General features: G+C 38.0%; 1 protein-coding gene across 3 annotated transcripts in view; it reads right to left on the bottom strand.

The window, feature by feature from the left end:
- Positions 1–369: 369 nt before the first annotated feature.
- Positions 370–12,919, bottom strand: part of CHRNB3 (cholinergic receptor nicotinic beta 3 subunit) — a 71,806-nt gene continuing 59,256 nt past the window's right edge. For all 3 annotated transcript variants that reach the window (XM_089669970.1, XM_089669971.1, XM_089669972.1), the window contains 3 exons: positions 7,843–7,952; positions 3,716–4,598; positions 370–1,295 (listed from right to left, as the gene is read on the bottom strand). In XM_089669970.1, coding sequence (XP_089526096.1) covers positions 1,158–1,295; positions 3,716–4,598; positions 7,843–7,952 — 1,131 coding nt within the window. In that variant the 3' untranslated portion in view covers positions 370–1,157. The remainder of the gene's footprint in view (positions 1,296–3,715; positions 4,599–7,842; positions 7,953–12,919) is intronic.

The raw sequence follows: 12,919 nt of genomic DNA, 5'->3' as shown, positions 1-12,919 counted from the left end.
CCAAGAATATGCCTGTCTGCTGCTTTATTCATAATTATTGACAATATTGTGCTGGATTGTGCATGCATTTCATCAGTGCAAAACAGCTGGAAAAGCAGAGTTTTATGAAAGACCGTTTCCTGTGGAAATAGGGAAGAGTTCTGTACAGATTAGGGGACAAAACAACATAACATTAGAGCGGTATTAAACCCAAAAGCAAACGTTTATTATATTGCAGCTTACCGTTTCTTAGAAGTGATGGCTGCATTAGTTTTCTTTTTTTAGGCTTTCTTTCTTCTAGTTTCATCTGGTGATCCAGCCAGCAAGTTTGTTGTGTAAACATAATGTATCAGTTTTCATGGATAAGAAAGACCATCTAACACTGGCAAGGGTGATTAATATGATCAGCTTTTATTTATTCATGTAAAACATTTATCGCAAAAGGAACAAAACTGTGACTGATTATAAAGTGTGAGCTGCAGTTTGGCTTTCATTTGTTAGTGTAAATAAATCTGCTAATACATTTAACACTACCATCCCCCCAAGACTGATAATGCTGCTTTCTGCTGTGCCTCCTGTGCTCATTCATTCAGAGTCGTGTCTCACTTAGGTGCCTTTTCACGTGGGTGATCCGATTAGGTTCACCTTTCAGTTTTTCAGGCGGACCTGATTGGATGGTCCATGGATTCCTATAGGCCAGCGGGTTTAAACTGACTTGTGTCCGTTTACAGCCGCCTACCTCCAGGTTCGAACAGGCTCTCTAAAAAAGTGGAGGAGGACTGTGTCCTCTTCCATTTGGGCAGACCAGATAGGAGGCACCCAGGTGTAAACAGACAGTGGTGTCCATTTACTCCCAGCCACCCATAAAGCACAGCAGAGTTTGTCCATGTCCACTCCGCATAGACTGAGTTGAAATGGACCTGTCAAGGGTGGAACAATAAATTGTTTATTTCTAGACTTTGGGTCCACCTAAAGTTTCATTTGTGGTGGCAAAATGTTCCATAACCAAAGTGTTGCACTGAGACACTTATTTAATAACCGGTCTACAATAAATAATATAGGACTGACTGCAACAGAACATATACCCAAATGTATATGAATACAAAATGACGGTGTTATTGGTGATCTGATTGAGAATGATTGAAGAATAATTCTCTCCAATATTGTGTGCTGGATAATTAGACATTGGTGCTGTTTAACCACATCCTTAGTGCAGGGGTGAAGATAAGAACTGAGCCAGTAATGGAGACGGAAAGGAAGAGCCAGAGGAAGATACGATCGAGAACCTGAGCTACGAATTTCCAATCTTGTACAACCTAGAGTTAAAAAATGTAATATTAGTGATAGTTTCCTATAGGTGTGTCTCACATATTTTGTTTTTTTGTGTGGATTTTTCTGTTTAACATTTTTTACCCATTTCTGCTAATAGCTTGTCCTGTATTTCATCTACACATAAGGAGATCAAACCACTAAACCAGAGTGTTAGCACCATAAATACCAATGATATGTTACAGCTTTTAGAGGACAACTTTCGCAATCATATTACTTTTCTTTTCCTCATATGTGTAGCATACATACAGTATATAATCAATATATAAGCCTTGTTATATTTTTTCAAATGTTTTTAATTTTGATCATTTCATAGCTTGGTCTCAGCATGCCCTAGTGTAGAAAAAGTGGTAGGTTAAGAAGGTTAAAAAGAAACATTTTGGAAGATAAGAGGAAATGTCTGAATAAATGCTTCATATGTATAAGACTTAAAGTATATCTAAGTACAAAACTAATTTTGTACTTTAAGATGAATCGGGGGAAGCATTAAAGTAGATCTATAGTTGCACTGAAAACAATATGGGCTGCAGCACGTAGTTGTAAGTTTATCTACACTTACCATTTTCCATTAACTCCCTGCAAAGTCCCACAAATACCTGTTGATCCTGCCAGTGAAGTATATCTCATTCAGCTTTCTGTGATGGGGACAACATTGCTGCACTGCTACTGAACTCAAAGTAGCATTGTCCCTTATGTAATCTGTGGCTGCTTGCACTACAGTGGGATGAGAAATGTTGTGGTGTCATGGATATCAGTAATGTTAATGCTGATTCACAAGTCTGTAGCTTGTCAAGCAGCAGCTGACCGCACCTATCCTGCAGGATTGGCAGAATTGGCTTTGCTACTGAAACCCTCCCATTGCAAGCTGGTATGGAACCTGCTAGCAAATCAGATTTTTTCAAGAGCCCTTTCCATAGCCTCCTCCCTACTTGCATGGCATAGCCTTTTTTTGGAAGTGTTCAATTACTCTCTGTGCTTTCCGCCTCCCCTTCATGCATAAGGTTAGAGTGAAGGGGAATACTTTTACCTCCCTAGCAGTCTGATTATGTCAGTATTTCTGTGCTGAAAGCGGTACATTTTTTTGCATGGATTTTATTGTAGCACTGTAATTCTTAGAAATAACTCACTGAAATCTGTTCGAACAAGAATCTAGTAAACATCCCGGGTATGATAAAATTTGAAACACGAAATCATAAATTATAATATAATAAATAATCATAAAAAATAATATAATAATAAATTTAATTCAATAATGTAATCAAACCAAAACCACTGAAATTTGAAATATAGCGCCAAGTCTCGCACATCACTGAGCAAAGTCGCAAAATCGGTTTCAGTGTCTGATGAATTTCCCCACAAATCATTATCACTCAATTCTGCAAGTGGTTCTAATTTACTATCGCTGTTCTCTAGCTGGTCTAAAACCGCTTTTGACCTAAAGGGACACTTTTTGGACGCCATGGACTTTTCTCAGTTTCCAGGCAGAAAGAACAGTAAAAATGCAGGCAGGGCACAGGGCAAAGCACTCGGGACAAAATGTATGTGAAATGGTTTGATACAGTAATGTTATACTGTGTGATTTTAGTGTATTGAGTGAATATCACTTTTAAAATGTTTTACTTTCCCGCCGATTCCATCCCCCGTACGTCTCGACGCTTGCAGGGAATGGAACCCGGAAGAAGGATGCTGGCATCGGCCAGAGGAGATGGCCGGGGATGCTGCAGGGGGGACATCGTGGGAGCGCAGGACAAGGTACTTGCAAGAGGGAATACCTAAGCAGCGCTGTAGGGTAATCCCGAGTGTAGCTCGGGGTTACCGCTTCTGGTACTGAAAGTTAACCACGAGCTACACTCGGGAATACCACCAGGGGGGTTAAAGTGTCACTTGAGTGGCAACTCTGAGTCTTCTGGGGCTGCTGCCATTATATTCAAGATGGTGGTACTGTACACAGCAGCAGTCCCAGAGCTTTTGTATGTCTAAACAAAGTAGGTTTTTACAGGTAAAGAATATGCCTAAAATACATTCAATGCAAATATAACCTAATGGGAAATGTGTTTTTAAATGAACAGTCTGGCAGCAGGGACTCCTTAAAAGAGGCTAAGAATATTCCTGGTAACCAATCCATCACAAGACCAAAAACCATTTGATTTTCCTATATCGCTCAGAAGACCATGAACTGTATTCCCACTCACATACAGGTTCACTTCTTGTGTGGATAGAGGCAACACTGCACAGAACATCTTGACAGCCCATGCACAACCAACGGGAGCTGCTCTTTATTACCTAATGTACTGGTAATAACCACCTCATGTTGTTAACTGTTGCTCAGCTATACCACTAAAATCAAACACCAGCACCATGTGGTTCTATGTATAGCTCAAAGGAAGCAAAGTATAATCATACTTACTTGTCTAATGAAGTGTTCTTTTTTGACATGTGTCGAAATATATTTTATAGAGTCTGATGCCTTTTCCAGAAAAGCAATTAGAACCCTTTCTCCATCATTAGCTTGTATATGTTTTCTTTTTCCAGATGGCTTTGATTTTGTTGGCTGTCCAGTATTTTCAGAGTCTAGGAAGGAAAATCGATCAACATGTCCCTTCATACACAACAACTTTGGAAGTTTCTGTAAGAAAAGGCCCTTCACCCAGGGAGCCATTGGATGATATGTTGCTGAGGAACGGTGGTGGACATTAATGACAAATACAGTCACTATTATTGACAATGTAACAAATATCATAATGAATAAAAGATATTCTCCAATCAAGGGAATTACCTTTGAAGAGGAGGGAATGATTTCTTCGATGACAAGAAGGAACACTGTAAGAGAGACTAGTACAGAAGTTGACAATGACAATTTCTCCCCTTCATCAGAAGGCAGATAGAAAACAAGAACGGTTAAGAAGGATAGTCCCAGACAAGGGACTATAAGAAAAAGAGTGTAAAATAGGGGAAGTCGTCTCAAAACAAAAGAATATGTAATGAATGGATATGAATACAGCCCATCTTTCCTCATTCCTTTCAGACCTGTGGCATTTAAAATGTCCCATTCTCCATTATCAAAGAAGTCCTTCCTATCTACATTTGCATCAAGAAGAATGAGGTCAACCATATTGCCATCATAAGTCCATGATCCAAATTTCATTGAACAGTTTTGGCGATCAAAAGGAAAAAATGTGACATCCATAGTGCAGGAACTTTTATAACTGGCTGGAGGAGTCCATATCACTGTTCCATCATGTTTTATTATTGCTTTTGTCATCAAAGAGCCTTCAAAACGTCCATCTGCACTGTAAGAAAGATTTAAAAACATCAGCCGATTCTAAACGACTTTATATGTGACCATGTTTAGATTCATTTTAAAGATAGTAAACGAACAGACTCCAGTTGTATGCTATATTTTGGGCGCCTTAATCAAGTGAAATGTTTTGTTAATTTTCTAAATGGGTAGACTTTAAAATAGATTCTGCAGAGAACTAACTTGAGAATGATGTAGCTCTGCAACAATAACACATATTACTATTTTCTGAATTCAGGAAGGTGAAAAAGGGCTAAATTTACTACTCTGTGATACCTACCTACAAATGTTTAGTAAGTGACTGGAAAATCGCTTTTTCAAGTGACATGCATATCTAACTGACTGTACATGTTCGGTGATATTCCCACATCTTTTACATACTTTTTAAGGCTTAAAGCGATTGTAAAGGTATTTTTTTAAATAACAAACATATCATACTTACCTGGTCTGTGCAATGATTTTGCACAGAGCAGCTCTAATCCTCCTCTTCTGGGGTCCTCTGCCAGAGCTCCTGGCTCCTTTGAGAGCCCCCATAGAAAGCCGCTTACAATGGGGGCACTTGTGCGGGCTCCATCTTGGCACACGCAGTTTAGGTAGATCCTGCTGCCCTCTGTCTCCTCACAAGCTATGATTGACAGCATTAGTAGCCAATGAGCTAATCACAGAAGGTTTTTTTTCTCGTAAAGTAGAACTATAGCTAAAACATTTTTTTTTATTTTGGATAGAGCCCCTGTCAGATTTTTTTCTCGCCATCCTAGAGATTTCCCTTCACTTCTTGAGAGAAAATCTCTGCAAATGAAGGGAATTCTTTGGGGACCGCCAGATCTCCAGAAACAATGTCCCCATTGGAAGATTTCCCCTCTCTTACTTTTCTGAGGACAACCCAAAATTTGGGATTTTTTTTTACTTTTGCTTTCAATAATAATTGTAAACAGGACAAATAGAGAGAGTAAATCTCCCTAACAGGCACGCAGACAGCAACAAATACTTGACAGGTGTTCTAATCCATCTCAACTCAACAAAAAAAGTTTTGCCTTTAGTTATATTAGGTAAAAAAACCTTCTGCCTTTACAACCACTTTAATTCACAAAGCTTTAACACAAGGATAAGGATTTTTTTTTAGCGTTGTGATTGTATTTTTAAATCTCTTTGGACTGTCACTTTTTCCAATATACTGTAATACAGTAAGTATACTCACTTACTAGTGTGTCAGCTTTATATATAATGAGCGTAATTTCAATTTATTTCAATTTAACAGCTTTCACAATAGAAAAAGTCCTCATGGATCAGAGCATTTTTTTACTTTTGCAGTATGGGTCTATTCAGCAATTACTTTGTAATTTCATAAGATAAAAAAGTAACACATATATTGTTTTTTTGGTACAAACAAGGAATTCTCTTGACAATATTGACTTGCAAAATAAGTATATTTTCTATGCAATCTATAGACAAAAGATTTAACAAAGCAAAAAAATGCTCTTTTACCTGGTTTGTATTTGTTTTAAAACAACTCAGAGCATACAGTATTTATAAGGTCATAAATGTGATATTCATCAAACTTTTATTGCAGGCAAATCAGTCACTGTAATTTGAAACACACACCAGGAAGATTAGCCTGCAAGTAAATGTTTAGGGAATGTCACATTCACTGCTTTAGAAATATAACCTGTAGTGTTTCTATAGATAAAAGTATACATTTTATCAGTTGTTCAGTTAATAATAACACTATGATTACCTTTCTATTTGTGAATTATTTACTTATGAATCTTTTATTTCCAACTTTGCAGAAAAAAATAGAATAAAAGAGAAGTATGGATTTCCTTTTTATAGCTTCATTCTATTCCCTGTGAGCTGCTAATGCATATAAATATTTTCAGCCCTCTGAGAAGTGCACCCTTTCTGTTAAAAGCAAGGTAAATACTTGTGGGAGGGGCTACAGTCTTCTCTGGATTCATATACCGATTCATCTGAATCCACCTCCTTTCCTTCTCCTGTGTTTGACTGATGTTGGCTCTGGCCTCTCCCCTCTGACATGTAAAGTTCCCAAATAACAACTGCTATGCAGCATAGAATCCAGCTACACAGTGTGCAGATAGAGAGTGTCTGTAAGAGAATTGACCTAAGCTGTGTGTTGTATGAGAGGAGGAAGCAGGTGGAGGAGGAAGAGGGAGAGAGGAGCTGTGTTGACTATACTGAGGTTGTGAGCAGTTCAGCGATGTTAAGAGCCCAACAGGCATAGCTTCCAAAAAGGATGGGGGGCATAGCCCTCCCCAACACCTCCCCCTAGATCCAACCATGTCTACAACACTTTTGTTTTTTCCACTGTGCACAGGAATAGCACAGTGCCTGAATTCTTCTGCTGTTCAGGTGTCTGCCTGTTCAGTAGGTGTGGCCACATCTCCCAGTGGAGACGGGACAGAAAGAGGGGGAGGACTGCTGAAGTTGTAACCGCCCTTTCTAAACTTTCAAACAACAAACGGAGCATTATTGAGACCTACATGACAGATGAATTGCCCCTGTTGAAAAAACAAAAGGACAGAGGAAGGGAATAACAGCTGATTCCTGATTATGGTAATATTTGTGAATTATTTAGCCTATCACATACTTCTCCTTTAAGGTACAAAATGAATAATAAAGAAAATTGCATGCAGTTCCGGTTAATTAGTCTAGGTTAAAGAAACAAATCCTAACCCTACTGATTACTAGCCTAGTCAGTCCGGTGCCACTGTTTGCATACATGCAAGCTTGATATACCATTGTGTCCAAGCTGATTGAAGCATTTAACTCCCTTTTCCCTCTCCCAAAAGAAAAAATACTCTTTGTTGTAACTGCTGATAAAGTATGAGCTGGAGCTTGGCTTAAATGTTTTAGTGTATCTAAATCTGCTAGTACATTTAGCTTTCCCCTCCCCAAAACTGACAATGCTGATGTCTTCTGTGCCCCCTATGCTCATGCATCCAGAGTGGAGGCACTTAAATTCAGGAGGTGTGTTACTGGGCAGATCAGCAGCTGAAAACAAAGAAAAAAAGCCTAAAAAACAAATGCAGCCACCACATTGGTAAGCTGGTAAGCTGCAATATAATATATTTTGGTTTTGGGCTTAATACTGCTCGAAAAATCAGTCCAGGTTCTCTATGAACAGTGCCTTAGACATTAGACAAAGAGATCACACACCACATACAAGTTAGAATAATCGTTTTTGTATTGCACTTGGTAAGAGAACAAAACATTCTTACTTTTCAAACAAGACAATGTCAGGAAGCCACAATGACTCAGAAGGCACTCTAATGTATGTAATACCACCATAATCCTTAGGATTCCATCTTAACTTTAGGTCCACCCATTCCTAAGGAAGGAAATTACAGAAATGAAATAAATATTAATGAGTTCACCATTGTGTGTGTGTGTAGAAAGCATTAACTTACTTATTTTCACTTAGCTGCTCATTATCAATTCCAAAACAGATCCCACACAGAAAAAAAAAAAGAATGCACTGTTTGAAAACAGAATGATATGTATGATATTGGTTTAACAAACTGTGGGATTTCATAGGACAGCTAGATGTGTAACCATCTTCTAACCATTGAGAGTGATCTTATATAGCATGTCTGGGTCACCAAAGCATGCATATACATTGCCTATGGTCCAGGAGGTATGAGTGAAGCTAGACATTTTTGTGAGTTCACAATATTGCTTGATATGTTTTGTTGTAATTAGCTTATACAGTACATTATCTGAGAGGTGCAAGATGCATTATGCTTATTTCTCAAGGAAATTAAGGGAAAAGAAATCGAGGAATTTTATAGAAAAAATGTAAGATGAAAAAGGAGAAATGGTACATTCAACCACTGATATCGCTAATGTTTTTCAAAAATATTATAGTAGTTTATATAGAGCAAATTCTAGGAACCAGAAAGAAACAGAGGGAGAAAAAAATGAAATGAAAAAAGGCAGCTATATCTACAGGAAGACAGGCCTACAAAGATTAGAAGAAAAAAGATTAATAGCCTTAGAAAAACTGATCTCAAATGAGGAAATTAGTATAGCTTTGAAGAGTACAGCTACAGAAAGGAACCCCGGACCAGATGGATATACAGTGGGTTATTATAAAAAATTTAAAGAACAACTTGTCCCTAAAATGTGTATATATATATGAATGCGCTAGGAGAACGAATGGAATTGAGGGAGGAATCATTACAGGCACTTACCTAAAGAGGGGAAAAACGGGTCTCAATGTGCTAGCTTCAGAACTATTTAACTATTAAATATAGATACAAAATTATATGCAAAAGTATTAGCAACGAGGATGAAAAAGCTGATACCAGACTGGATACACTTAGACCAAGTGGGATTCATTCTCAACAGAGAAGGAAGGGATAATGGATTAAGAACATTGCTGCAAAACATTAAGAGCATTTCCTGCAAAAAAGAACATTTCCTGCAAAAAAGAAGGAAAAATAATTTTTTGATTGTGATCTTATCAATTGATGCTGAAAAAGCTTTCGATAGGGTAGATTGGGGTTTTATGAGAGATACAGTAGAGGCATTAGGGATTGAGCCTAAAATGTTATGTTCGATAAAAAAGTTATATAGTAGCCCATCAGCAGCGGTGAAGGTCAATGGGTCCTTGTCACAGTTTTTTAGAATGTATAATGGAACAAGGCAGGGATGTCCACTTTCTCCCCTGCTGTTTGTAATATCTTTAGAATTGTTATTAGCGATATTACGAAATAGTGTAGATATAAAGGGAATTTGGATGGGTGACATGGAACACAAAGTTGTGGCATATGCAGATGATATGCTGTTTTATATCACAAATCCCAGATTAACATTACCCAACCTAATGAGAAGATTAAAACACTATGGAAAATTATCAAATATGAAAATTAATCTCTCTAAGTCAGAGATATTAAATATTAATATACCAAAGACAGAGAAACAGAACCTACAAACAGATTTCCCTTTCACATGGAGGGAAAAATAATTAAAGTACCTGGGAATTAAGTTAACCCTGTCTATAAAGAATTTATATCAGGTAAATTATATTCCACTAATAAATGAGATAAAGGAACAATTGAGTAGAATGTCTAAAGCAGGGGTGGCTAACCTGTGGCTCTCCAGCTGTTGTGGAACTACATTTCCCATGAGGCATTGCAAAGATGGGAAGTTACTGACTTGCAGAGGCATGATGGAACTTGTAGTCCTGCAGCAGCTGGAGAGCCGCAGGTTGGCCACCCCTGGTCTAATGGATTGCTGTCCTGGATAGGTCGTATAAATATGGTAAAGATGGTAATAATACAGAAAATACTATATATGTTCCACATGCTCCCAATATATTTCCCAGGGTCTTTTTTTAAAAAATGATACTTAGGTATATATGGGCTAATAAAAAAACAAGAGTTAAATATGAAGTTTTGGGTAACAATAAAAGGAAAGGGGGGTTAAATTTGCCCGACTTTAAGAGATATTATTTTTCCGTGTTAGCGTCACGAATAGCAGATTGGGCAAATAATTCACTGAGGAAAAGTTGGGTAAAAATGGAAAGTACACTGAGTAAGTCACAACTAGATAGGATTATTTGGATTCCACACAAGTTTCGTACACTAGATGAAAATACAAGCCCTTTGACATGATATGTATTGAGGGTATGGGATATATTGTATAAGCAAATGGGTTGGAAGTATAACTCATTGTTAATACCGCTGGTGGGAACAGAGTTTTTCCCCCCGGGGAGTGATGTATCTCAAGGAAATGGATAAAAGACAGAAATGCATGGTTGAAAGATATTGTAGACAAGGGAAAATTATGTTCTTATCAAGAATTAAAAGGTAAAGAAGATTTAATTTTCACATTAGATGACTGGCGTTATTATTAATTAGGACATTTTGTTGCTACGCTCCCGCAGCCTCTAAGGACAGTGGAAGACATTTATCCATTGGAATGAATGTTAAGTTTAAATACAATCCAAAAACATGTCACCTCTGGAATTTATAAGATTCTTATGGAAATAGCAGGGTCCAATTTCCCTTTTTCTTGGAAAAATGGGAAAAGGAGCTAGGAACAAAATTGAATGAGCAACAAAAAAAGTTTTTGAAATATATGGGGTGGTAAATATGAATATAGTAGAGATTATTTATAAATGTTTAGTTAAATGGTATATTACACCTAGTGTGGCACATAATCAACAACCAGAAGTTTCACCTTTGTGTTGGACAGGGTGTGGAACTAAGGGAACAATGGCACATATATGGTGGTATTGCCCTAAAATACAGAAGTTTTGGCAAGAAATAATTCAATACATACAGAAGATATTGGGGGTTAGCATACCGAAGGACCCATGTTTATTTCATAAATTAGAGATTTCAGTGAAACAATATAAGTATATGATGTTATTTAATTTAATAAATGTGGCTAAAGGACATATCCCTAAGTATTGGCAAGCACAAGAATTGCCAAAAATAAAAGATTGGATAAATATAATTGAGTATATTTAGAGTATGGAGGAATTATACCACATAGACGAGGATACATTTTTTTTAAAAATATGGGGTGGATGGGATGATTTTAAAGCGTCAAAGAGTTTTCTAGAAGCGGTAGGAGTCTAAACAGTTGGGAGAGTTTAATTGAAAAGAAGTAAGATCCTGTAAGAGGGTAAAAAGAGAGGTAGATAGAGAGAAGGAACTACAGAGTAACGAGTATTAGAGGAACCAGAAGTAAAAGAAGATAGTAAGAAAAAGTAGGGGAGAACTATAGGGGGAGGGGGTAAAGGGAATAGGTAATGGGTGTAAAAATTTGTGTTGTTTTGTTTTTGTAATGCTTATTACAAATTTTGTAATGAAAAAAAAACTTAATAAAAGATATATATAAAAAAGGCATTGTGCTGAGATTCTCCTCTTACATATGGGAATGGAGTGGCTGGGAGGGGGGGGCCTTAGCTGTGAAAGAAACTTTGTTTTCTGAATTATATCATACAGCAAGTAAGGCACGAAGGTTACTTAAAATGTTACACAACCCATGAACATTAAAACTAAATGCTTGCTTGCTGGATTGCTGTGCCATTTCTTCCTGAAATCCTTACTGACCAGGATGATCACCCTCCCTGCCCAAATATAATTTACCCAGCTGCCTAGGCCCCCCTGCAGGCCTGGGCCCTGTACAGGAGGACTGAGGGTACCCCCTTATCCACGGCCCTGCCATAGACCACCTTACATCAGAGTTCCCCTTTACACCAGAGTCCACAGCATTACCCCTTACATCATTGTCCGCAGAATTCCCCTTTACATCACAGTCCATCTTTACATCACGGTCTGCAATGTTCCCCTTTATATCAGGGTCCTCTCTCTTGCACTGTAAGAGGAAATCCTGCAGAATTAGGCAGAACTGTGTGGACTCCTGTATAAGGAGGGGAGGCTCTGGTGACCAGAAACCCCCTTTAATTAGAATCCCTCTTTACATCACAGTCTACAGCATTCCCCTTTACATTAGGGTCCACAGTGTTCCACTTTACATCAGGATCTGCAGAGTTCCCCCTTGCACCCCCTTGCACTGTAAGGGGAGACCCTGCAGACTGTGATATAAATGGGAATGTAATGGTTGTGTACAATATGCAATACACTAACTGTTAAGTGATGCAATCCATTGATCAGACACCCAGACCTCTCCATTACCCAATCCACAATTTCAACCTGGAAACTCTAATAAAACTGTTACCCTCCAAGCAATCCAGAGAATGATATCCGGTCATAAACAGCTCAGCTGATGGGAATAGCCAATCCACATTTTCGCTAGAATGGTTAACAGCCAAGACCCTAAAACGTCAGCATATTTCATAACTCTTGAAAGAATGACAGCACAACCAGAATATAGACATTTTGAACTCAAACACCCCTATGCTAGGAAGTACCAGAGTGGATTAGGCCTCCACACCCCTCTTATGAGAAATAGATACCCAAGACCTGTCATACTGTATATCCATTTTGAAGCTAATTTCATGCTGGACAATAATATGCATGGTAACAGACTGTAAATGGTAGATATTCAAAAATATGATTACTTATAAGTAACTGTATTTGGGATTTGGTCATAAATGTTGTGACCTCCCAGCACCCACCCCTTAACCATTTCAATACCGGGCAATTTTACCCCTTCCTGCCCAGGCCATTTTTCACATTTCAGCGCTCTCACACTTTGAATGACAATTGCGCGGTCATACAACATTGTACCCAAACTAAAATTTTATAATTTTCTTCACACAACTAGAGCTTTCTTTTGGTGGTATTTAATCACCGCCGGGGTTTTTATTTTTTGCTAAAT

The sequence above is a fragment of the Staurois parvus genome, unplaced genomic scaffold (genome assembly GCF_062004578.1).
Source record: "Staurois parvus isolate SC_StPar_1 unplaced genomic scaffold, SC_StPar_1.0 ptg000086l, whole genome shotgun sequence".
NCBI lineage: Eukaryota > Metazoa > Chordata > Amphibia > Anura > Ranidae > Staurois > Staurois parvus.
This window is presented reverse-complemented; position numbering and strand designations above follow the sequence as displayed.